The 23,812-nt window shown below is 37.0% G+C and overlaps 3 protein-coding genes across 3 annotated transcripts; 1 reads left to right on the top strand and 2 right to left on the bottom strand.

Annotated features, from left to right (window-relative positions):
* Nucleotides 1-28: 28 nt before the first annotated feature.
* LOC127642380 (glyoxalase domain-containing protein 4-like) lies at nucleotides 29-3,270 on the bottom strand (the record flags this gene model as incomplete). The annotated part of the gene is made up of 6 exons (XM_052124992.1): nucleotides 3,124-3,270; nucleotides 2,923-2,972; nucleotides 2,704-2,824; nucleotides 673-817; nucleotides 417-553; nucleotides 29-115 (listed from the first exon to the last, which is right to left on the bottom strand). Coding segments are annotated over exons 1-6 (669 nt in total), but the record flags the coding sequence as incomplete, so codon positions are not given.
* Nucleotides 3,271-3,494: 224 nt separating this feature from the next.
* mrm3a (mitochondrial rRNA methyltransferase 3a) lies at nucleotides 3,495-7,360 on the top strand. Its single transcript, XM_052124994.1, has 4 exons — nucleotides 3,495-3,900; nucleotides 4,759-5,003; nucleotides 5,787-5,954; nucleotides 6,560-7,360. The coding sequence occupies exons 1-4, from the start codon at nucleotides 3,500-3,502 to the stop codon at nucleotides 7,093-7,095; spliced, it is 1,350 nt and encodes a 449-aa protein (XP_051980954.1). The 5' UTR covers nucleotides 3,495-3,499; the 3' UTR covers nucleotides 7,096-7,360.
* Nucleotides 7,361-7,870: 510 nt separating this feature from the next.
* On the bottom strand, nucleotides 7,871-22,161 carry LOC127642381 (nucleoredoxin-like). Its single transcript, XM_052124993.1, has 5 exons — nucleotides 22,016-22,161; nucleotides 21,452-21,558; nucleotides 17,211-17,390; nucleotides 15,612-15,736; nucleotides 7,871-8,823 (listed from the first exon to the last, which is right to left on the bottom strand). The coding sequence occupies exons 1-5, from the start codon at nucleotides 22,144-22,146 to the stop codon at nucleotides 8,641-8,643; spliced, it is 726 nt and encodes a 241-aa protein (XP_051980953.1). The 5' UTR covers nucleotides 22,147-22,161; the 3' UTR covers nucleotides 7,871-8,640.
* Between the last annotated feature and the right edge of the window lie 1,651 nt (nucleotides 22,162-23,812).

Consider the following 23,812-nt stretch of genomic DNA (forward strand, 5'->3'; position numbering starts at 1 on the left):
CTGCAGGCCTCTCAGTGAATAATCTCACCTGATCACGAGGGCAAGCAAAAGCGATCCTTCCAAAAGCAGTTCCATGATCCACAGTTCCTCCAATGTCCTGTAGCTCCAGTTTACACTACAAAAGTATAATTAAATGATGTTAATAATATTTAGACTATGATAAAGTTATAAATAAAATGTTTATATCTATAGTATGGTGTTTATATTAGCGTGCAAAATCACATTCCTATTAAAATTGTATAAAAGTCATTTTCTTATTCAGAAGGACTAATATTAGCTTAAAAAAAAAGAGGATAATCAAAACTGAGCCATTAAATGCCCAATGCGATAAGAATTTATGAGGTCTAGTTGAGTGGCATGTCCTCATAATTTAATTATTGCCAAAAATATAATAAATGGATCTTTTTCAGCAAAACCTGATTATCTGAGAATCCCATCAAGGCAATCTTTTTGTCCTCATTTATCTCAATCACTTTCATTCCCAGCAGGGAAGACCAATAATGAACAGAACGCTGCAAATCAGACACCGCCAAAGAGACTTTCTGGACAGGATCTTTGCCAGGAAAGGAAACAATCAGTAAAAAAACATATCCATACTCATAACATTTCATAACAGATTATTAAAACACAAACGACCAGTAAATGTAAGTCCAAGTGCCCAGAAATACTCACCACAGTTTGGCTGTTCCTTGTCTATGAGGTAGAAACGGTATCCTCCCGGGGCTTCGGTCATGTAAAGAGAATCTTCAACTTGTGTAAGAGGCCATCCTAACCTCTTTGCATTACTCACAGCCTGACTAGACTGGAGAGTGAAGCCCTAACATTGAAGAGCATGGATAGAGGTATGCAGAGCTTTGTTTAATCAGAAGAAGCTTTTCCTATTTTACACAAAATAGAACAGTGAGGTCCAAATGTCTGAGACCACTAGTGAAAATGCTTCTATTTTGTATTTTTCCAGTTTAATAAAAAATACATTCATTCTACTTGTTAAGTCCCTGTTTTGCTTTAACCCAAGAACTTCTGTAACTTCACCCTCCAATGCATATGCGGGTCAAAAAAGACCCAGGTGAAATCTAGATTTTAAATATTTATAAAAAAAACATTTTTTTCTGGAAAATGAACACAAATTATCATTTTATTAGTAATTAAAATTTTAAATAGCTACACTAGCAGCCAAAAGTTTGGAATAATGTGCAGATTTTGCTGTTTCTGAAGGGAAATTGTCACGTTAATTCAAGTGGTATTCAACCGATTACAAAGTATAGTCAGAACATTACTGATGTAAAAAAAACAGCACTTGTATATCAAAATACAGCACTTAATATTAAAAAATTATGTTATTTTTTATCAAATCTTGACAGGCCCCATTTATAGCAGCCATCACTCCAACACCTTATCCTTGAGTAATCACACTAAATTGCTCATTTGGTTCTAGAAAATCACTTGCTATTATATCAAACACAGTTGAAAGATATTTGGTTCATTAAATTAAGTTTAACATTGTCTTTGTGTTTGTTTTTGAGTTGCCACAGTATGCAATAGACTGGCATAGTCAGAAAACGCTTTCTCTAGAAACTCGTCAGTCAATCGTTGTTTGGAGGAATGAAGGCTATACAATACTTGAAATTGATAAAAAAACTGAAGAATTCATACAAAGGTGTACACTCACAGTATTCAAAGAAAAGGACAACTGTCTCTAACAAGGACTGAAAGAGATGTGGAAGACCAGACGTACAACTAAACAAGAGGATAAGTACATCAGAGTCTCTAGTTTGAGAAATAGATGCATCACATGTCCTCCGCTGACAGCTTCATTGAATTCTACCCGCTCAACACCAGTTTCATGTACAACAGTAAAGAGAAGACTCAGGGGTGCAGCCTTATGGGAAGAATTGAATTGACACTTTTGAAATCAAAAAACAAAAATAAAATGTGTGTGGCAAAAAAAAACAGACATTGCACAACAGATAATTGGAAAAGAGTGTTACGGATCTTAAACCCATTGAGCTTTTGTGGGATCAGAAGGTGTGTGAGAAGTGCCCGACAAGATAGTCACATCTATGTCAAGTGTTACAGGAAATGTGAAGTGAAATGTCACCTGAGTATCTGGACAAACTTAAAACTGGATTGCCAAGGATCTGCAAAGTTGTTATTGCTGCACATGGACGATTTTGTTGTTGCGAACTCTCTTCAGTAGTTTAGAACATGTTTTTTTTTTTTTTTTTCAAATTGTAATAGTAATTTTTCACATTATAAATGTCCTGGCTATACATTGTGATCAGTTGAATGCCACTTTGGTGAATAAAAGTAAATACATACATATACAACTGTATACATATGGGCTATTTCCATGTTTGGTGGTAAAATATTAAATGTCTCAACAAATATACCCACACAGACATTTCATTTTTTAAAATTCAACTAATAAATAAATAGAAAATAATAATTTCACATAATAGAAGACACCTTCATTTAGGAATACCTGGAGTGACAGATCAAAAGATCACTTCATGTAAAAATTATGCCCTAAAAACTAGACGCTGGGTCATTTTGACCCACATATGTGTTCTAGTGTTAATAACAGCATGCATTTGAGCTGGCAAATGTTCCACAGATCTCATGTGCTTCAATTGAATCAACGAACAATTACCCTTGACCCCAATGTCTGTGTAAATGTGAAAAATATATATCAAATTAATTTACCAAAAAATCATTGCCAAGTCGGTATTCACCCACTCCATAATTATAGGTCCACTCTGCAACAAAGTGCTCGTCTTCTGGTCCAAAGCCCACCATAGTTTTACTCCATTTGCCATCATATGGCCTTGAAACATTCAAGCAAAACAGAAGAACAGCAATATTTCTGATTTGTCCTAGACTTGGTGGTTAGTTATATACATTAGCTATGAAAACATGACTAACCCATTACATGTTGCCTTACAACCCTCCTCAAATTCTTCATGACGCAGAATCTGTAGATTAGAGTTATTATTAGTAGTAGTGATTATTAGTATATTTGGATTTGGATTTTGCATGATCAACAATATTAGTAGGCAAAGTCCTCTTTGCGTTTCCGTGATAGGACAGTATTTTTGTAGTAATCTATGGAGACAACTTTTCTACCTTCATTCCTAAGACATCTCTGTAAAAGATGGCTGTTTTGGTCCTGTCTCCAACTTTAAAAACGAAATGTAAAGCTCTTCTTAGGGCCATCACTTTATCTGAAGTCTCTGTAAAACTATTGATGATCATAAGCTCTGTATTTGTTCAAACGCCTTGCGATCGACTGCTCTGCTATCGCTAGCACACCCAACAAAAATAATTAATTTCATTTTAATTGGACAGCATTTGTATTTACATGTGCAGTTTAATTTTCAATATATGTGAAGAATATTGTAGCTTACATTGAACTATAAGACTTTAAAACGAATAACACATTTCTTAGTATGAATTCTCCCCTTCTTTTTGGTACAGTCCACTTCCGATGACGTCAACAAACATGGCAGCGCTCATGTACAACGTGAGTCGTGGGTTTGTTATTTTAAGGGAACGTAGTTTATTATTGAGAGGACATAATCAAATCTTGGTGGATTCGAGGAGATATGTGCGAGCTCTCCGACGGAGACCGGTGGCTGTTTTATATCCTGACGGTGAACGGGAAACACGAATTATATCAAGTGGAGCAGCCGATAAAATCGACCAAAAGCTCTTCACACAGAGAGGCAATGACGCTGAAAAGAGTGATCATAGGAAATTCCCCAAAGAGAAAATCAACGAGAGAGCTGGCTACAAGAAGTTGAGCACTCAGGTCTCTAAATCTGTAGACGAGTCCCTATACACAAATGACAAACTTGGTGGTCTGCGCTTCGAAAAGGCTTCTGCAGAGGACAAGAGGCTCGCGTAAGTTCATTCTGAGTATTAAGAAAATGTATGAAAATTATCATTGCAAAATAATACAGTAAAATATATTTTATTGTTATGTTATCTGCTAGTTTGTAAAATAAACCTCTGCATCGTGCAAAATAATTATTGAAGTATTATTCATCTATCCTAGATCAGTGATTCTCAACAAGAAGGCCTCAAGATTACTTTATTTTAAATAAAAAAAATATTTCAGATTAGAAATATTTAGAATCTAACACAATTAATAGGCTAACACCTGCTAAAAATCAACATGTGCAGCGTGAAATCACATTAGTGAATTCTGCAACTCCATTCATTCAGTTCTTGAAACTTAAAGAATCAAAAAATTAATCAAGATTATTTACTTAAATCAATTTGCCCTCCAAATTTCAGTCACTGTCATAATTTTTTTTAGACTACATAATAATGAGTGGGTAGCAATATAATCCCGGGGCCCATAAGGGAGTGCTAGGGGTCTGTGGAAATTTTAATGAAGAAAAAGTGTAAAAAAAACCTTTATAATTTACTGAATTTTACATTATTACTGTTTCATTCATTATCATTCATGATTATTTTATTCTATTGTCAGTCATAGTTTTAAAAGGTAGGTAATGAAAACACATTTGTATTTAGTATAATATACATTTTTTAATTCTCCTCCTTTGCAGCATACAACATTTCAAGAATAGGTTGTATTTGTGTTGTATCGTGTGTTTATTCGTGAAAATATATCGCTATTTTGATATTTTAGGCAGGGGGTCCCTCACAAGGGGATCATCATTTTTACCAGTCCTAGGCATCAGAAAGTTTGAAAACCTATATTTCCAGATCAAGCATATGTCATTCTCCCTTCAGGAAGGTGGCCAGTGTGGCTCGCTCCAGATTACTTCGTGACCGGGAGGGTAAGGTGCTGCTGGAGGGCAGGCGTCTGATCACTGATGCTCTTGCCGCTGGTGCGTCTCCTCAGATGCTGTTCTTCAGTGCCGTGGAGAGGCTGCAAGAGCTTCCTCTAGATAAACTGCAGCAGGCTAAGCTCATCAAGGTCAAACCTGAAGGCATGAAGACCTGGTCTGATCTGGTCACACCTCAAGGCATTATAGGTCAGCTGCAGAATTTCTTATAGTACTCCAAAGTTCAATACACACAGTTTTAGATAACTTATAAGGGTGATTCTCACGAAACCTGTCAATGAAATGTCCTGGTCCTATTTTACTTCAAAATCAAAAGGAAAAAATAAGAAATTATATTTGGGAATGGTATAGTTATAGTAACATTTCTGGATACATTAGGGTGAGTAAAAGTGTCTTGGGAAAGAAAATCTTATACAAACACACACTCACCGGCCACTTTATTAGGTACACTTGTACATCTTATTCATGCGATTATCTAATCCGCTAATCATTTGGCAGCAGTGTATTGTATAATATCATGCAGATAAGGGTCAGGAGCTTCAGTTAATGTTCACATCAACCATCAAAATGGGGGGAAAAATGTGATTTGGACCGTGGCATGATTGTTGGTGCCAGACGGGCTGGTTTGAGTATTTCTGTAACTGCTGATCTCCTGGGATTTTCACACACAACAGTCAGAAACGCCTTGATAAATGAGGTCAATAGAGAATGGCCAGACTGGTTAGAAATGACAAAGTCTAAGGTAACTCAAGTAACAACTCTGTACAATTTTGCTGAGAAGAATAGGTTTTGGCGGCATTAGGGGGACCTACACAATATTTGTATTTATAAGTCAGAATGGTCCTTTTAAAGTAGGCTTTTTTATTTGACTGTTTTGGGTTAAATAATACTAGGACATTTTCTTGACTAATTTTGTGAGCATCACCCATAATTGTTTTTAAGCTAAACCGACATATTTCTCTCAACTTACAGCTATTTTCTCAAAACCTGATGCCGCGCGTCTGGCATTTCCAAAGGCGACATGTCTTCAGTCGGTCCCTTTGTTCCTGATTTGTGATAATGTGAGGGATGCTGGAAATCTTGGGACTATTTTACGCTGTGCAGCAGCTGCAGGATGTGATCGTGTTCTCCTCACCAAAGGTATGAAATTAATAACAAAATTGTGTCTTCTGTACCACTAGCAGCACAAAATGAAATTGCAAAAATAATTACTGTTTTCAAATAGGTTTCCCGAACACAGACAGCATTTGTGGCATTATGTTGATTACCACAAAAAAAAATAAACTACTTAATGGGGCCAATTTTTGAAGGGGTTAAAGGCAGAAATTTGAAGCTTAGATTTTTTATAAAATCACTTGAATAAATTCTTCTGTTAAATTTGTGTTTTTGAGCTGTAAGCTGTTTAAATCATTGTTTTAAAGTCTGTTTAGGGTGTAACATGACCATGGCAACAAAGTTTTAAAATTGGATATAACTTTACACAGAAGGGGTTAAGCATGTTTACACACATGATGTTTATGTCACAATACTTATAAAACAGTGAGTATTTTAACGTTTTTGCATTGGCCCCATTAACTTCTATTGTTATGTCTCAGATTTGTGCTTTAAAAAAAGGAGGGAAGAGTCCAAATACATTTTTGTGGTTATCAACGATTTGTGAAACTGGAAATAGTGCACACTTTCCCTTTAAATGAAGCAGAAATCATTGAGGAAAAGGAGCTGATATAACAGCAATGTTTCTTCAGGTTGCTTGGATGCATGGGAGCCAAAGGTTCTACGTTCAGCAATGGGAGCTCATTTCCGTCTACCTGTCTTCCCTAATTTGGACTGGGATGACATTTCCAAGCATTTACCGAAGGATGTGATCGTCCATGTAGCAGATAACTGTTGTCATCTTACAAAAGGTACCGCATCAGAGGCAGTTCCTGGAAAAACAGAAATTGGCTCTTCGGATGAATACTTTGAAAGTGACTCTGAAGAGGAGTCAGATGATGAACTTTCACTTCCGTCTGTGAAGCCTCAGGTTTACCATGAGTGCTGGGCTCAGAGAAGCACGGCTCTGATCATTGGTGGAGAGACGCATGGATTTAGTCTGGAAGCTCTCCGATTGGCTGAAAAAACAGAGGGTAAAAGACTGTTTGTGCCCATGGCTCCAGGAATGGAAAGTTTGAACTCTGCAATGGCTGCTAGTATACTGCTGTTTGAAGGCAGGAGGCAACTTTTGAAGTGGTCAGACAAAGTACGCAGAAGATCAAAATCGAAAATGTACTGTAAAACATAAATTTCACTAATACTGTTCAGTTCTCTTATTAAATATTGTGTACCTTTACTTCAGACTGTTTTGGAGCATAAAACCTGGGAAAACTGACACTTGAAACCAGAACTGGATTTAAACTTATCGTGACTTCCTTTATCCAGGAGAGGGTGCTTGAGTGTTTTCACAATACTAAAGTTTTAAAGGGATAGATCACCCAAAAGTTTTAATTGTCATAATTTACACACCTTAAAGGGATAGTTCACCTAAAAATAAAAATTCTCATGATTTACTCCCAGATGTGTATGCCTTTCTTTCTTCAGTTGAGCACAAATAAATATTTTTAGAAGAATATTTCAGCTCTGTGGGTCCATAAAATGCAAGTGAATGGTGATCAGACCTGTGCAGCTCCAAAAATCACATAAAAGTAATCCCATATGAATCCAGTGGTTAAATCCATATCTTCGGAAGCAATATAATAAGTGTGGGTGAGAAACAGAACAATATTTAAAATATTTTACTATTTATAAATGCACTTTTTACTCAATCTCCACTTTAACTTTCACTTTCAGATGTGAAAGGGAAACTAAATCGTCACCACATGTGACTTTCAGTTGTACACGTGAAAGTGGAGATTTAGATGAAGAAAAAAAGACTTCTTTTTATCTGTTTCTCAGCAACATCTATTTTAAGAATTTAGTAGATCATACAGTTATTTTAAGAATACAGAAAATGCATACACTGTGCATCGTATACTGTAGTTGGAACCATAGGTATAAAGAGAACACAGAAATATGTTTAACAGTGAGTTTTAATGTCCAAGATGTCATTTAAAACACAACCAAGGAGAAACATAAACTTTGTGCTCTAATTGGCTAAATTTAATATGTTTGCAATTAAATGCTGTTTTTGTGCATTCCAAAAATATCAGACTGCTTTAATACAGGGACCTTCACAGAAAATCCACTTAAATGTCATGTTTGAGATGGGGAAACTATCAGTAAACATCAAATATCAACAAGAAGTTGGGCAAAGTCTTTTTAAAAATCAACTCTAGACAACTGCATTAAAAAATAACCAGCGGCAGCTACACAAGGATATTAACATTAGCTTGTTAATGTATGCATATTTATCAGCACCCATAGGAAGAGAATCACAACCGTGCAGAACATATGGCCACATAAAATGTCCAGTGTCTGTGGATAATCCTCCAGAAAAGTAATAATAATAATAAACTGCCAAGCTATATGTGTTTTTGATTCTTGAAACAATATCCAAGGATAGAAGGAAATTCTTATAAAATCTTGGTAAAAGCAAATAAGAAGCAAGAAAAACAAAGTTGCGTTCACTTGCAGCTGTAGGGTTTAATTTGCCAAAGAAAATCTGCAATTTACCATCTGCGCTGTAGTAAATGCAAGGCACCACAGGAGGAGGCGGCCACTTCATGATGGAGGGGCACGTATTAAAAGAAGCAAAATGTCAATAGAAAGTAAGCTTCTGTTTGAACAGTTTGACAGGAGGAGAGGGAGAGCCTGTGTGGAGGTCAAGGGTCAGATGGAGTTTCACCCCACATTAAATGGGCTCCGGTTTGAGCTTCTCGGCCAGAAAGTCACTGACAAATTGTTCTACCATGGGCGGTGTGATCTCCTCCACGTCTTTAACGTATTTGGCACGAGCCGACATGTCCAGGATGGTGAGAAGTGGTGCAGCCTCAGGCAGATTGGTGTAATCCCGCAGTGAATCACTCATATCATCCTGAGAAGAGAAAAAATCAACTTGTGTAAATATCATTGTGAAATGCAAACACTGTCTGTGAAAGTTAAACAGCAACAGTGCAAATGCAGAAAATATGTTTCCAGCGGCAAGTAGTTTGTCCGTCCAACATAAATGATATGCGACACAATCTGAACATAAATATACAGTTAAGTGGAGGGGGATTTTTGACCAATAGGATCTCTCTCAATAAGTTCTAACCGTTTTTTTTGATGAATGTGCATGTGTGTGAAAAGACTGGATAGCAAACGTCATAGGATGGAGCCCAACAACAAGTCAACATGGTAGAAAGAATTCAACATTTCTGGAAGTACAGTGGGGAAATCACAAACTATAAACTATACCCATTTATACACACCAATGTAAAATACAGACTGTCCCTCATGTTTGTGCATATGCGCTCGTACATTGGGGGAATCCTGGAGTTTAATGTAAGAGGGAAACCCCACTATTGCAGCGCAATTCCGCTGCCGGTTGTGATAGAAAGAGAAGAAACAAACGTGGCAATAATTCTGGAATATCTGGAAATAAAGTGAAGAAACAGAATAAAATAGCAAAGTCTTCTTCGGATCCAGTGTTTGTTGTTTATACAAGTGTCAAGAGAAAATTACGTTGCTGTGGAGAAAGCTGCTAACTGAATGAGCCACATGCATATGGAGTAAAGATAATGCCGCGAACACAGCTCATGTAAACCCATACACAGATTTTGAGCCTTAAGCAGCTTTCTGGTGTCCATGTAAACATAACAAATGAAACAGTGAAGTTAAACAGCAGCATAGAGCTCTTTCTCTTTACTCTCACACATTAGAATCAGCATGACAGCGCAACTATTTTTTTCTGCTCTCTCCTGAATCGAGACCTCTTCTGACTCCGCACTGAAGAGGAGGGCTCTGCTCCTGCAGGGGAAAACCAGGAGGGGGTATAAAAACATTATATCACTCACCTTGTTGCTTCGATGATACGACAAAAATGGTAAACTTCAAAGTGATGTGTAGCACCGTGTGTGTGTGCAAGAGAATTCCCATTATTCCAGCACAGGTTTCCTAAATATATGTTTATTGTGTAACAAAGGGAGGCAGAGTGATTTTATTTTCTGAATGTCAACCGAGTCTTACTTCAGGTTGTGGGTTGATTTTTAAAGACCTTATGAAAGTTTTGATGTTTAGTCCATGTTTCTTAGCTTTGAAGTCATCTATTTTAATTAACTTACCAGACTGTCTCTACTGGGAAAATGGAACAAAATTATTGATGACTCAGCCTGCACTACAATGACAATTTAATTTCACACAGCACGGATGTGGTCAACAAACTATGAGTCCTCTCATATATATGCACTCAACCGAAAATGTGATATGCTTGTTGAACTGCTGCCATTCTTATATCATTGTAATATATGCAATTTCATGACTATTAGTTGATAGAATGTAGATTTTTACTTTTTTAAAAAGCTTAAACAGTATATGTGTATATACACACACACACACACACTATAAGATGGTCTGTTCGAATACTATATTCTGATTGGATGGAATGTGTGCGTTAATACCGTTTAATACACAGGTAGTTCCAGTCAGTTTTAATCACAGTTCTATATTAATGTGCCTACTCTGCTGTTCTCTATAATAAACAATTGTGAGAGTTTTATGCCTCTGTTTAAGCAACATCCGAATATAGTCTCCGAGCTGGGATTAACCATCACATCACAAAACAACATCAAGTCATACAGTACTGTCTTAAAAGAAACTATGAAGTGCTACAGGAATTATTTGAACATTAATATTGTGTATTAGAGAGCTGTATTCTGATGAGAAATTGTCATTTGCATTTTGCTAAAAAAAAAAAAAAGATTTTCAGTCATACTTTGTCATTTAAGTGTTGTTATATTGAATCGAGATTATATCAAATTGTAAAATTGATACTGTAAATCTAACCGAATTGTGAGATATCCATTTCATCCAACCCCTACCCTTCAATATGCACAGCCCGAACTTCTGGTTTCAAACAGAAAACGCATCAGCTCAGCTCTCTCCTCTCCTCAGCTTCATCACCACATCCTAATGGGAGTTATGAGCAATAAGTAATAGCGGTGCCCTTAGTGACATCCACAAATAACTTTCTTTTCCCACCAAAGAAATACAAGCTTTCTCGGGCAGATCACATATTTATTACAAAACAACTATTTATCTCTTTATGTATCTTTCCAAATGAGAGAGTATCTTAGAAATTGAAAAGATTTGGGAAAAATTATAACAAAATTCAGTTACACTTTTGACCACAAGAGTGCAGTACAACAACAGCATGCGTTTTGAAGAACGCTCGGTTTGTTCATTCCACAGCAGTAAATGGATTAAACTGCACAATCACATCTTGGGCCTGTAAAAGAATCGCTATGCTGTTTCTAATACCTAAAAAGGGCAAGTATGCCAACAGAATGTTTTTGACCTCGACTTCAATTGAAACCACTTACAGATTAGAGGTATTGTTAAGTTCAGGACAGTAACGGGGTGTTTCGGCAGTGGCTGCATGAAGCGTGAATAGTCTAGCCATCATTAATTTCAAAGGAATAGAAAAAAAGTTAAAGGTGGTCCTGCTTGCTTATGCGTTGTATGTTAAGGAACAGACACAAAATGATGCTGTTATTCACTAGGATAATTTATGACACCCTAGTCCCCTTTCACTTTCATTATATGCAGCAGGATGGCCAAGATATTAAGTAATAAGAATAAAAAAAATCTCCTTTCATGTTCAATGGAAAAAAAGCACAAAGATTAAATTATACCAGAATTTTCATTTTCACAAGAGAACAATGGTGAAGTGCTGATTTTGCATTTCCTGTAATAAAAAACAAGAAATTGTATAGAGCGTCACACAAGTCAATGGTGGTTTAACCCTGAATCACTTCTCATTTCCAAGGTCCAGATGCATTCCACTGTCCAATCACAACACACTGTAATGGATTAACATGTTCGGTGAACTCTAAACCCTTTATCAGGAGGACAATGCCTGACCAAATTGGAAATATTATGTAGGAAAAAATGAATTCCTGGGATTTATACTGAATGCTACCTTGTAAAGATTGCATGCAGATAAAATCAGCAACGCTGTCTATCAGTAAAAGCAAATAAAGTGAGAAATGTATTCTGTCTGCGTAACCCTTCCAGGCCTTTAGATATGAAAAGATTACATCTCTCAGCCTGTCTGCCGCTCTGTGGCAAGCCATGCATCTTCCTCTGTGGTGCAGCTAACCTTGTGTAAATGTTCTATAACACAGGCAGCCCTTTAACACAAAGACCTTATAGACAGTCATTTTAATACTAAGATAATATGTGACCAGCTCCATGATTTTGAGATGCTTAGACCAGAGTAATGCATTTTGAGTTTAATGCACAATGTAAAAAGGAAAGTCTCAGCTTTCTATGATATAATAAACACTTTATTTGAACACTTTTACAATAAAGGTTCTCTTTGTTAACATTAGTTAATGCATTATGCATCATGAACTAATAATTAATATATATATATATATATATATGCAACGGAATGACACTTTATGTTGGACTTCTAACTTGGAAACTCGTTTGGAAATCTTCAACTCCCATTTCACCAAGATGCAGGTGTGTGTTACATCACGCAAACACATCGGCACCCAGGGTAGGTAGCATCGTATATCAGTTTGGTCGTCTCTGAAAATCAATGTACCCCTCAAAATCACAGCGAAATCAATCATGGCCTTTTTTGGATTTTGAATGGGATAGGGAAATTAGAGAGGTGACAGGAAATGGCATCAGGAAAGGACCTCACGAGCCAGGACTCGAACTCTGGTCACCACATGTCATGAGCGCAGCCCTACACGGCTCTGATGTCAATCTCAAAATTAAAAATCAGCTCCCTCTTTGACACGTTTATGTTTAGTTGTGAGGTAATTGTCACTGAAATTCATCATGCTTGATCACCATCAATCATCGCTTTCATGATCGATCATTGCTGCGACGTCCGAGTACCTGAGTACTCGAGTACTTGTGTCTATCCCTACTTCAAATGTCCTCATTGAGTCGTTTTTAGACAGGTTTCTTATTTTTGTGAAGACATTTTCAAGTACTGTACCTATACAAGTACCTTTACATACACATATTTGTTGTTCTTGTCTTTTGATTGGTGACTTTTCATTTGCTTCAATAGTTTTTTCACTCAGCTATTGATCAGTTTTATTCCCTACCTCTAAACCTAACCCTCAAATGATCATTTGCATTTTTAGATTGTCATTAAGATGTTATGTAGTATGTTTATTATGCAGTTTTCCTCCTGGGACTGTTGGCCTGTCTCCACAATATAGGCAATATCTGGTTTTAATATCCTTGTATGGACAATTTGGTCCTTTTAATGTAGGCAAGTCCTGACCCACTGAGACCCTCACTGCCTCCAGCACTGTGCGGAAGCACTGTATGGAGAAAAAGCTTAAGCCTGTATCTGCCTGCAGCTGCTAGTGTGATAAGGGCCAGTTTGTTTACCAAACTGCACCGGCCCTACAATGTGAAGTTTATTCTGCCTATTGTGAGGCTGTAGCATTCCATTAGCTTTCTGCACATGCAAGCAAAGATAAGATTCTGATTGGCCAGCTCACTATACGTAGGGCCTGTGCTGATTGGTTATCGGAGAGAGCTGTGCACTCAAACCGTGCGTTTAGACCAGAGGCGGCGAAAGCGTAAAATTCGCTCTGGCTGCCCTGCCAACAATGCTATGGGAGATTCGTGGATGCTCTGACGTAGTTGAAATAGGCGTCATCGTTCGTTCAGAACGCTTGGTTTTGTGGACTATATTTAAAGGGGCCACAAAACATCCAGAGATGTCGACCGGTATCTTTTTGCCGACATATCACAAGTAGCGTATATATCCTCCTGAAATCTTTTAATATATTATTATATCAACTCACATCAACTCACCTGGCACACCAACAATTTCAGACCTTTGTCCACGCATCTTTTTTTTTTTTCATATCCCTGTAAGTAAACAGGGACAGATCATATATTATGGGGAAACCCGCCACGGCAATAATCAGTTTCTCCTCAATTTTGTCTTAGGAACTAATGTTTGGTGGGAACCAAAATTTACACTGTTGTGTTCTCTAGACTTCGCTAGAGCAGAGCACTTCTATATTGCAATAGGTTGCTGCTAAACCGCGTCAAAGCTCATTACCATATTGACGCCCACAACGGCCAAGATGCACCGGCCACGGACCCGCCGCTTCTCGCCACTAAGAGATGCTGGCTGCCATATAAAACGAAGGACTTCCGGTCGATTTGAGGCTCTCGACGCCACTAGTCTGAACGCACCAAAAGAGTGTTTCTGTGTGCTGCTCTAAACTCTGGGACATTAGTTAGAAAACAAAAAACAAAACACATTTTTAAAATAAAATAAATAAAAGCAAACAGTAAAAGGTATGTGTCTCTCATTGCAAGGCTTTCATCAGGTATTGCATCATCCATTAAAGGAATTTTGGCATGAACTATCCCTTTAAGGGAATATTCCAGGATAAATAAAAGTTTAATTCAGTAGCATATGTGGCATAATGTTGATTAAAATCTTTTTTTGCTTTCTTTGCTTTAAATCAAAGTTTGTCATGTTGTGATTCACCTCAAAGCTGATTGGTTTGATTCATGGCTTAGAGCTCTTTAATGAATAATATTTGATCTGAAAAGCACTTTGGTTCAACTTCTGTTGTTTTTAAATGTGCTCTATACAGTAAAGTTTGACTTGACTATATGATGTACTGTGTTTGAATGATCTAAATGATAATATTTATTATCTATTATATTTATAATTACTTTAACTATTATATAATAAATTACCTTTATTTGGAGGCATTTGTCATAAATATTGAAATATGCAAATAAGTGTGAATAGTTTGATTAATTAATCAGAAAATCATATAATTAATGAGATTAAACATATACATATTGTATACATATATACATATATTTATTGTAATTATTAAACACTAAATTATATTTATTTGGGGGCCTTTATTATGAATATTGAATTATGCAAATAATCAATAGTTGCAATGACTACTTGGTTGTTTTAAAGTCAGATGTTGGCAAATGTGTAATGGGCAGGCCTCAGATTGACATACCCCGCTAAACAACATGGGCTGGGAATTCCTGAAACTCAAACCATGGCATAGCAATGGCTGATTGCCATCCTGAATATCTGCCATTTTTGGGATGCCACACACACAAAGACTGAACAGTGGCAAGAGAGCTAAAATAAGAAGAGGAAAGAAACTGCGAGAGCAGGGTGGCTAATCATCTATTAATTACTGCTACCGTCGGTCTTTCTCCAAGACTTCCACAAAGTTCAAGCAGAAAAAAAACAGCAGATAAGAGTTATGAAAATGTTGGCTTTCCTCCCTCTTGGCACACAGACTTGAAAGATGGAGAGGTGATCGTGGAAAGGGAAAAAAAGAGAAGAGCACAGCTGTTTTGGCACCCTTTGGTGTTGCACTCCATGTGCTTGCCATTCAACTGCAGCGTCTCTTTTTTACTGCATGTACATGCTGATAATTGCAGACGGCCTCCCAAATAATTGTTTTACACAAATATACAGAAACAGATGGCATCAAAATTGTGTGTAAAAGCAAGCAAACACTCCCGACAGTTGTGGCCAGGATAAAAGAAAAGGTTTTGACATATACTGTAAAGGAGTTTCACAGTTCCAAGATCTCACTCATTAAACCTTTAATAGTTGAACTGTAGACAAAATGACAGACGTACCTCTCCAGCTACAAAAAAGAGCAGTGGCGTCTCCTCCTCCTTGGCCTTGTATTTGGCCATGATCTTCTCTGCAATTGGCTGGATAAGCTCCTTTGCTGGCTCAAGCTCGCCTTCTTCTTCTGCGTCTGAAAGAGGGGAAAAGAACACTGAGATGAGTGGGAAAAGGGAGGGATGAAAAGAGGACCGAGCGCACGTTCTATGACCACTGACTGGTCACCCTATGACCTCCGATTTCTGTCGTGGTGCACCATACACTTTTAGATTTCCTCTATAATTGTGTATAGTCAGCATTAAAATATCAAACGCACTTGATATACTGAATTTATAGAATCATAGAGGCTAAGAAATTGAAGTCTGTACCCATCATATACTACATGAGCCCAAAAATCTAACTTCTCTCATTATTTACTCACCCTCATGATCTTCACCAGAACACATTTGAAGAAAAATAGAAAAATATATCAGCTCAGTAACTCCTTAAAATGGAAGTGGATGGTGATCGGATATTTGAAGCTCCAAAATTCACAGACAGTCAGCATAAATATAATCCATACAACTCCAGCGGTTAAATAATGTCTTCTTAAGCAACCCGATTGCTTTTGGTTAATTTTTAACTCTAAATCATTCTTCCGGTCAGCAGCGGTATGAGTGCGTGACGTAATCGGATTGACATTTGAAACATGCGAGAACTGACGCAAGTGTGTCACAGCCAGAAGGACAGCGCTGTTTACAAGTGAGAAGGAGGAACGCTGTACAGTAGCTTGTTTTATGTTTCGTTTTTTTTTGTTTTAGATCTGCTATTATCTGTTTCTTTTCTCACAATGGTGCATATGTTTGCTCATCCTGGATGTCTCAACTGAGTGAAGAACGTGAGATTATTTCAAGATTATATCATGGCAACTATAGTATGTCACACGAGTGACCGCTTGGACCCTCTCGTGAAGCTCACCGGAAGCGATGATTTAGAGTTATAAAGTATATATAAATATATTTTTTTTCACACCAATAGCAATCGTATCACTTTAGAAGACTAATTTAACCACTGGTGTTGTATGGATGATGTTTATGCTGACTGTCTGAGATTTTTGTAGCTTCAAAAATCAGATCTTCATTGACTTGCATTTTAAGGAACTACTGAGCTGAGATATTTTCATATTTTTCTTCAAATGTGTTCTAGTGAAGAAAGAAAGTCATCCACACCTGGGATATCATAAATAATGACAGAATTTTCATTTTTGGGTGAACTGTCCCTTTAAAGTCAGGTAGTGTAAGCCAGCATTATGAAAGAAGATTTTTTGCAGTGAAAGATATGGGCTTAACAGTGCAAGGGGCCATTCTTGAGCTTAATAAAGACATTTAATGCCAGGTTACTCCAGGGGGTCTCTATAATAAGTGTACTATGGATAGTAATTGGAGAGGATGTTGAATCCAGAGAAGGATGGATGAGCAAAACAGTCGTTAGAGAAGAGTTGAAGATTTGATGGCCTTTGAGTGCCTCTCTACAGTGATCTCAAAACAAAACACAATTACACTATCTTTAGTCTCCATACAGTCAGTGAGGAGAGCATGACCGTTTTATGCCACATAAACAAAGCTTACCTACGAACAGCACCAGACAGGGCCCTTCGTGCAGCTGTACGGCGTTTGATTCGCTGAGCTCCAGCACAGGTTGCGGATGCCACGGGAACAGCCGACATTCTGGGTCATTGAGAATCTCCACTCGCCCCTGCCGCGTGATCATGTGACCCTCAGTGTCCAGTAGAATCAGTGTGGGGATACCTGGAGAGGAGAAAGTTACATAAAATGTTTATTTTTAATTTTTTATACAGTGTAACTAACAATACAGTGTCAATCTCTTCAATGTTAAAGGGATAGTTCAACAAAAAATTCACCCTCATGTCATTCCAGATGTGTATGACTTTCTTTCATCTGCAGAACACAAACAAAGATTTTAAGAAGAATATTTCAGCTCTGTAGGTCCTCACAATGCAAATGAATGGGTACCAAAATTTTGGACCTCCAAAAATGGCATAAAGGCTGAACAAAAGTAATCTATAAGAAGTCATTTTTTTACTATAAATTCTCCTCCCTGCCCAATAGGTGGCAATATGCACGAAGAATGTGAATCTGCAAAAACACATGAAGAAGATTGTGAAACTGGATATTTATAGTAAAAAAGGAATTAAATATGTATCTGTTTCTCACCAACATCTTTCATATTGCTTCTGAAGACATGGATTTAACCACTGGAGTCTTATGGATTACTTTTTTGCTGCCTTTATGTGATTTTTTGGAATTTCAAAGTTCTGGCCTCATTTCACTTGTATTGTGTGGACCTACAGAGCTGAAATATTCTTCAAAAACCTTAGTTTGTGTACTGAACAAGGAAGAAAATCATACACATCACCTTTGCCTCAGCTAATTTTCAATGACGAAAATGCAATATTAGGTACAGGTTAGGCCATTCCACCACTGTGATGAATACAAAAACACATTTTTGGCCATCGCTACCAGAGAATGTTTAGCCACAGGCAGAGCACTTGTATTCAAATGAATGGGGGAAAATGGAACATCCAATACGGAGGGTGTAGAAAATGAGGTCCCACCTCACAGGTAAAAGAGCCAATCAACTTTTAGATACAGACATCACCTGTTACTTAACACAAGAACACGCATGGGCATTAGCTGAAGCAGCTTGAAAAATAGTGTTATTTGATGCTGACGTGGTCGCACTGATCTCATGGTACGGCCGTGCTCTTTCAACCCCTCTTTAAGATAAATATCTGCATGCAGTATAAGTGGCTTTATCAGACACATCCACAGACTTCAGGCAGGGGGTTAGTATCAACTCATCTAAGATGAATTCCACACATTCCAGACCGGACAGGCCAAGAACTGTTTTTATTCCTCTCAATGCATCCAACTCCCAATGGATAAAGCAAAATGAGATAGAGAAAGAGTTTTAAGGGTTCCGATTGTCCTCTTATAATGTTAGTCGAGTTATAGCCAAATACATTAATGATTTGGGTGATTATGACCATTTTCCACTACATCTCTAACCATTAGTATTAAATGAGGTTAATACAAATACCATTAGTATTAAAAAACCGTTGTTACTTTGCCTTAAAAATGATGTAAATGCCCTATTCCCATGTGAAATGAGTAACAGTGCTTTAATTAACTTTGCTGTCAGGTTCAATATCTATTATACTTGAATGAACTCATCATGACTAGAGGACCAAGTCTCTGAACACCAAAAATATAACCTAAAAATTAAAATTCTGTCTTTATTTACTCACTAGGACTGGATAAAAATCTAAATTATACCATGCATCATGATCTTCATTTGAATGGTCTCTAGGGGTGTTAAGGCATCACATTTTTATATCACGATAATTGCTGAAGCATTTATCACGGTATACGGTATTATCATAGTATTGTATTGAATGACAAAACAGGCTGAAAGATAAATACATTTTATTGTTGAATTACAAGATTTAGTTACATGTTTTGTAGTTTTTAAACTAAACGATCACAAAGATAGTAACTTTGCAATGATCAAACCATATAGAAGCACTGAAAACCACCATGTCTCTTTGAATCTTACTTTGCATTTATATAATTTATTAAAGTTTATTTTCATTACAAATGAAACAAGTAATTCAAACAAGTAACAACATTGGTACATTGAGGGAAAAGTTAAATAGAAAACTAACCATGAATTTTAGAGTTTCCTAGTAATGTGAGTAAGAGTGTTGGGAATGTTGATTTATTGATGGAAATGCAACAGTGCATTCAGAAAAATCCAGACAATTTGGTTAATAGGTTATCTAGAAAATGTATTTTGAAGTGCTCACGGTATCAATATTGTGCATGTTAATTATCACAATAATTAACATGCACAATAATAATTATTATTACTGAATATTGGCAAATGTGTAACAATCTCTATATCAATTCTTAAATCCCAAGATAAATCTTTTACTCCATGCACAACTCTCTACACTGCCCATAAATCACTCGCATACGAGACTCATTTTGGAGCTATATAAGAATAAAAATGTCTACGATTAGCCACTGGCTGGTAAAAGCTCAGATTTCGTTCACCAGGGATTTAGTAGTAGCCATAATGGGGAAGATGTTCAGCATCTTTTTACTGTGTTTTGAGAGTAAAAGTTTGGTTTCTGTCCAAAGATGAGGTCCATGCAATCCATTTTTCACTGAATAATGTCTTTTTCAATACCCTTTCTGTTCTTTAGTTAAGTTGATGATCAAAAAAAAAAGAAACATTTAATTCTAATCATGAAGAGGACGGATAAGATAAAGAAGCCATTCGAGTATTCTCACATTAATTTGCGCTCAATTACAGAAACGCTTTACGGAACTGTCGGTTTTCTTAAAGAGACAGTACAGATTTTTAGCGCCTGTTCAACAAATCAATGTGCATACTCTGAAAATAGTCAATAAATAGTATAAATTATGCATTAAGCAATAAGCATGTAACAAAATATATGCAATACAATATCATATTTATAGATGCATGTACTCCATCAGTAAATTTAATATTGTCTAGCATATATTATGCAATTGTATTTTTGATTTTGTACATTTTTATATCAGTTTATATTTTTATATGTTTATTTCATAACATGTGACCAAAATGATAAAAAAAAACTAAAATAAATAAATATAATTAGTAAAATTGTACCTAGCTAGAATGTTCCCTGTATAATTAACAGTATTAGCTGGGACAGAAATTATTTCATATGTAAGCAAAATGGACATTATAACTGAAATATACCCATATGAATCTATATCAAATCGAAAGCTTGTGAATCGGAATCGATTTAAACAATCTCTTTGAATGCCCAGTCTTATTACTCACCCTCATGTCAATCCAAACCCACGTTACTTTCTTGAATGAATGAAAACACGAAGACTGTTGCTGGTACCTGTCTGATTTCATTGTATTGAATTTTTTTTCATAGGTTAACTATCCCTTTAATGCATAATGTATCTGTTTGACTGTAGACAGTTCAGAATGAGGAGGTTTTGCAGTTTTACTGGGGAGGAAGTTTTGACTTGTGAAATTCACAGTATGTTTTAAAAGTACACTGAACTAGGGGGCCTGGGTGGCTCAGCGAGTATTGATGCTGACTACCACCCCTGGAGTCGTGAGTTCGAATCCAGGGGGTGCTGAGTGACTCCAGCCAGGTCTCCTAAGCAACCAAATTGGCCTGGTTGCTAGGAAGAGTAGAGTCACATGGGGTAACTTCCTCGTGGTCGCGATTAGGGGTTCTCGCTCTCAATGTGGTGCATGGTAAGTTGTGCATGGATCGTGGAGTTTAGCATGAGCCTCCACGAGTGCCACTTGATAAGATGTGCGGATTGACGGTCTCAGAAGCGGAGGCCACTGAGACTTGTCCTCCACCCGGATTGAGGTGAGTAACCGTGCCACCACGAGGACCTACTAAAGTAGTGAGAATTGGACATTCCAACATTGGGAGAAAAAAAGTACATTTGAAATTTTTATTATTCCTCATTATAATAGCCCCACTACAAAGCCTCTATTTTTTCCTAAAGTAATTAAAAGTCATGTTTTCCAAATTTTTACTTGCACAAAGCGAAAGCCAGAGATCGAGAGACAGAAAGAGCAAGGGAGAGGTGGGGAACATTAACAGTAAAAAAACTTGATTAGTTGCCCACATTCCTGAAGTTCTACAGCTCGGTTTTAGTTCCTGGCAGGCTCAGCTGTAAAGCAATGGCCGACGTGACTTCCAACCACATGCTGTTATATCAAACAAAGACACCTGTGCCAAACTTAGACTCCACGGGCATACCTTGGATTCCATAGAGTCTGTTGAGTCGTGACCGTCTGGCCTCATCTGTGTACGGAACCGCCAACCACGGCATCTCGCTGAAGTACTGTGTAAACGACTCCTCTGACCTACATCACAAGACGTAAAGTGACAGATATCAGCACAGGGTGTGTCCATGGGAGAGAGAAAAAACTGTGTGTATGACCATCTTTCATTACAAAAGTGTCCTTCACATGTAATATAATCTAATAACTGTTATAAAATAAACAGGTCATGGTTGATATAATGTGTGAATGTGTATATACAGTGGGGGCCAAATGTCTGAGACCGCAGTGAAAACCTGGGATTTAAATCTAATTTAAAACTGGAAATAAATAAAAGTGTTAGGATTTTTTTAAATGTAAACCCAAAAATATTATGACGTAGAATGCATAAGAAATATTTAAGATCCTGTATTATTTCGAGGTAACTAAAATGTAAGCAAATGTTATGACCATGTACATTAATTTAGAAAAATGCAAAATAGAAGCATTTTAACTAGTGTTCTCAGACTTTTGGACCCCTTGTAATTTGTGTATGTATTACCTATCAGCACTGACAAACACAATCTCAAATTTGTGCCCTGATTCTTTCACTTTCCGGTATGATTCCACCAACACTCGGGTTAAACTGCGACATGGAGGACACTGAGATAGAACACACACAAACACATACATACAGTTGAGTTCAAATAAATAGCAGTGTCTTAATAAAAGTGAATAAAGAGCAAATCTTTTTAATAGCTTTTATTTCCATATTTCAAATGTAGTGGAAACGTTACACATTCAATTCCAAATCAAAGCATTAACAAATTTGATCCAGTCTGCGTTATTCTTTTACAGGAAGCAAAGGAATGTTAATCTGTTCCAAAAAATAGCAGTGTTGACATTTTTCTCTTCAAGCTCAATATTTAGTTTATAACTGCTGCGCATCTGCGTTGCATCGAGTCAACCGACTTCTGGCACCTAGAAACAGGTATTTCAGCACAGGATGAATGAACTATGTTCCACAGTTCCTGTTAATTTTGGGGTTTTGTTTCTGAAACTGCATTTTCATGTCACCCCAGAAGTTTTCAATGGGGTTGAGGTCAGGGGATTGAGATGGCCACTCCATTACATCAATTATTTTTGTCTGGTACCAAGATGTTGCTCGCTTAATCGTATGTTTGGGGTCATTGTCTTGTTGAAACACCCATTTCAGGGGCATTTCCTCTTCGGCATAGGGCAACATAATCTCTTTTGTATTTTGATGTATTCAAACTGATTCATGATCCCTGGTATACGATAAATAGGCCCAACACCGTAGTATGAAAAACATCCCCATACAATGATTTTAGCGCCACCATGCATTACTGACTTCACAGTGCACTGTGGCTTGAATTCAGTACCCAGGGGTCGCCTGATCTACTGTCGATGACCACTAGACCCAAAAAGAACAATTTTACTCCCATCAGTCCACAGAATGTTACGCCATTTCTCTGTGGGCCAATCGATGTGTTCCTTGGCAAATTTTCACCGATTCTGCACGTGACGTTTTTTCAACAATGGTTCTTTACGGGGGCTTCTTGCTGATAACTTAGCTTCGATCAAACGTCTTCTGACTGTAACAGTACTTGCAGGTAATTTTAGATAATCTTTGATCTTTCTGGAGGTGATAATTGGCTGAATCTTTGCCATTCTGTCTAGTCTTCGATCCGTTTTAACAGTAGTTGCTCGTTTTCTTTTCACATCTTGAAGTGTTTCAGGTTTTTATTGCCATTTTAAAGCATTTGAGATCATTTTAGCTGAGCATCATATAATTAGCTGCACTTCTTTATACATTTTCCTCTCTCCAATCAACTTTTGAATCAAATTATGTTGTTCCTCCGAACAATGTTTGGACTGGCCCACTTTACTTAGCAATTCAGAAGGAAATATATTTATAACAATGTGTGAAACATTTGCTTCCCTTCTTCCTTAATAAAGGACAATTAAAGACACCTGTTTTTTTAACAGAATGAAAGAGTTTCTAATTAAACTTCACACTGCTAGTATTTTCAATGAATGAGTCAATTACTCAAAACAAGCAGCGTGCATGTCATGACAGTTGGGTCTGTTGTTTTTCTATTACACTACTACATCTACAAGTAAATTATTTGCAATGCAGAAATATCACTACTACTAATAACAATGGTTCATCAGGTTACTGATGTTGTACTTCTATTTTTTAACACAACTGAAGGTTATAAAGGGCTTGTGATAATAAACAGCAGCACTTAGCAACCTAGTGAGTACCTTGAGCACTTAATATGACTATTCCTGCAGTACAGCACTCCTTTTAGAAAATAACTAATTAAATAAATAA

Source organism: Xyrauchen texanus, unplaced genomic scaffold (genome assembly GCF_025860055.1).
Source record: "Xyrauchen texanus isolate HMW12.3.18 unplaced genomic scaffold, RBS_HiC_50CHRs HiC_scaffold_582, whole genome shotgun sequence".
Taxonomy (NCBI): Eukaryota; Metazoa; Chordata; class Actinopteri; order Cypriniformes; family Catostomidae; genus Xyrauchen; species Xyrauchen texanus.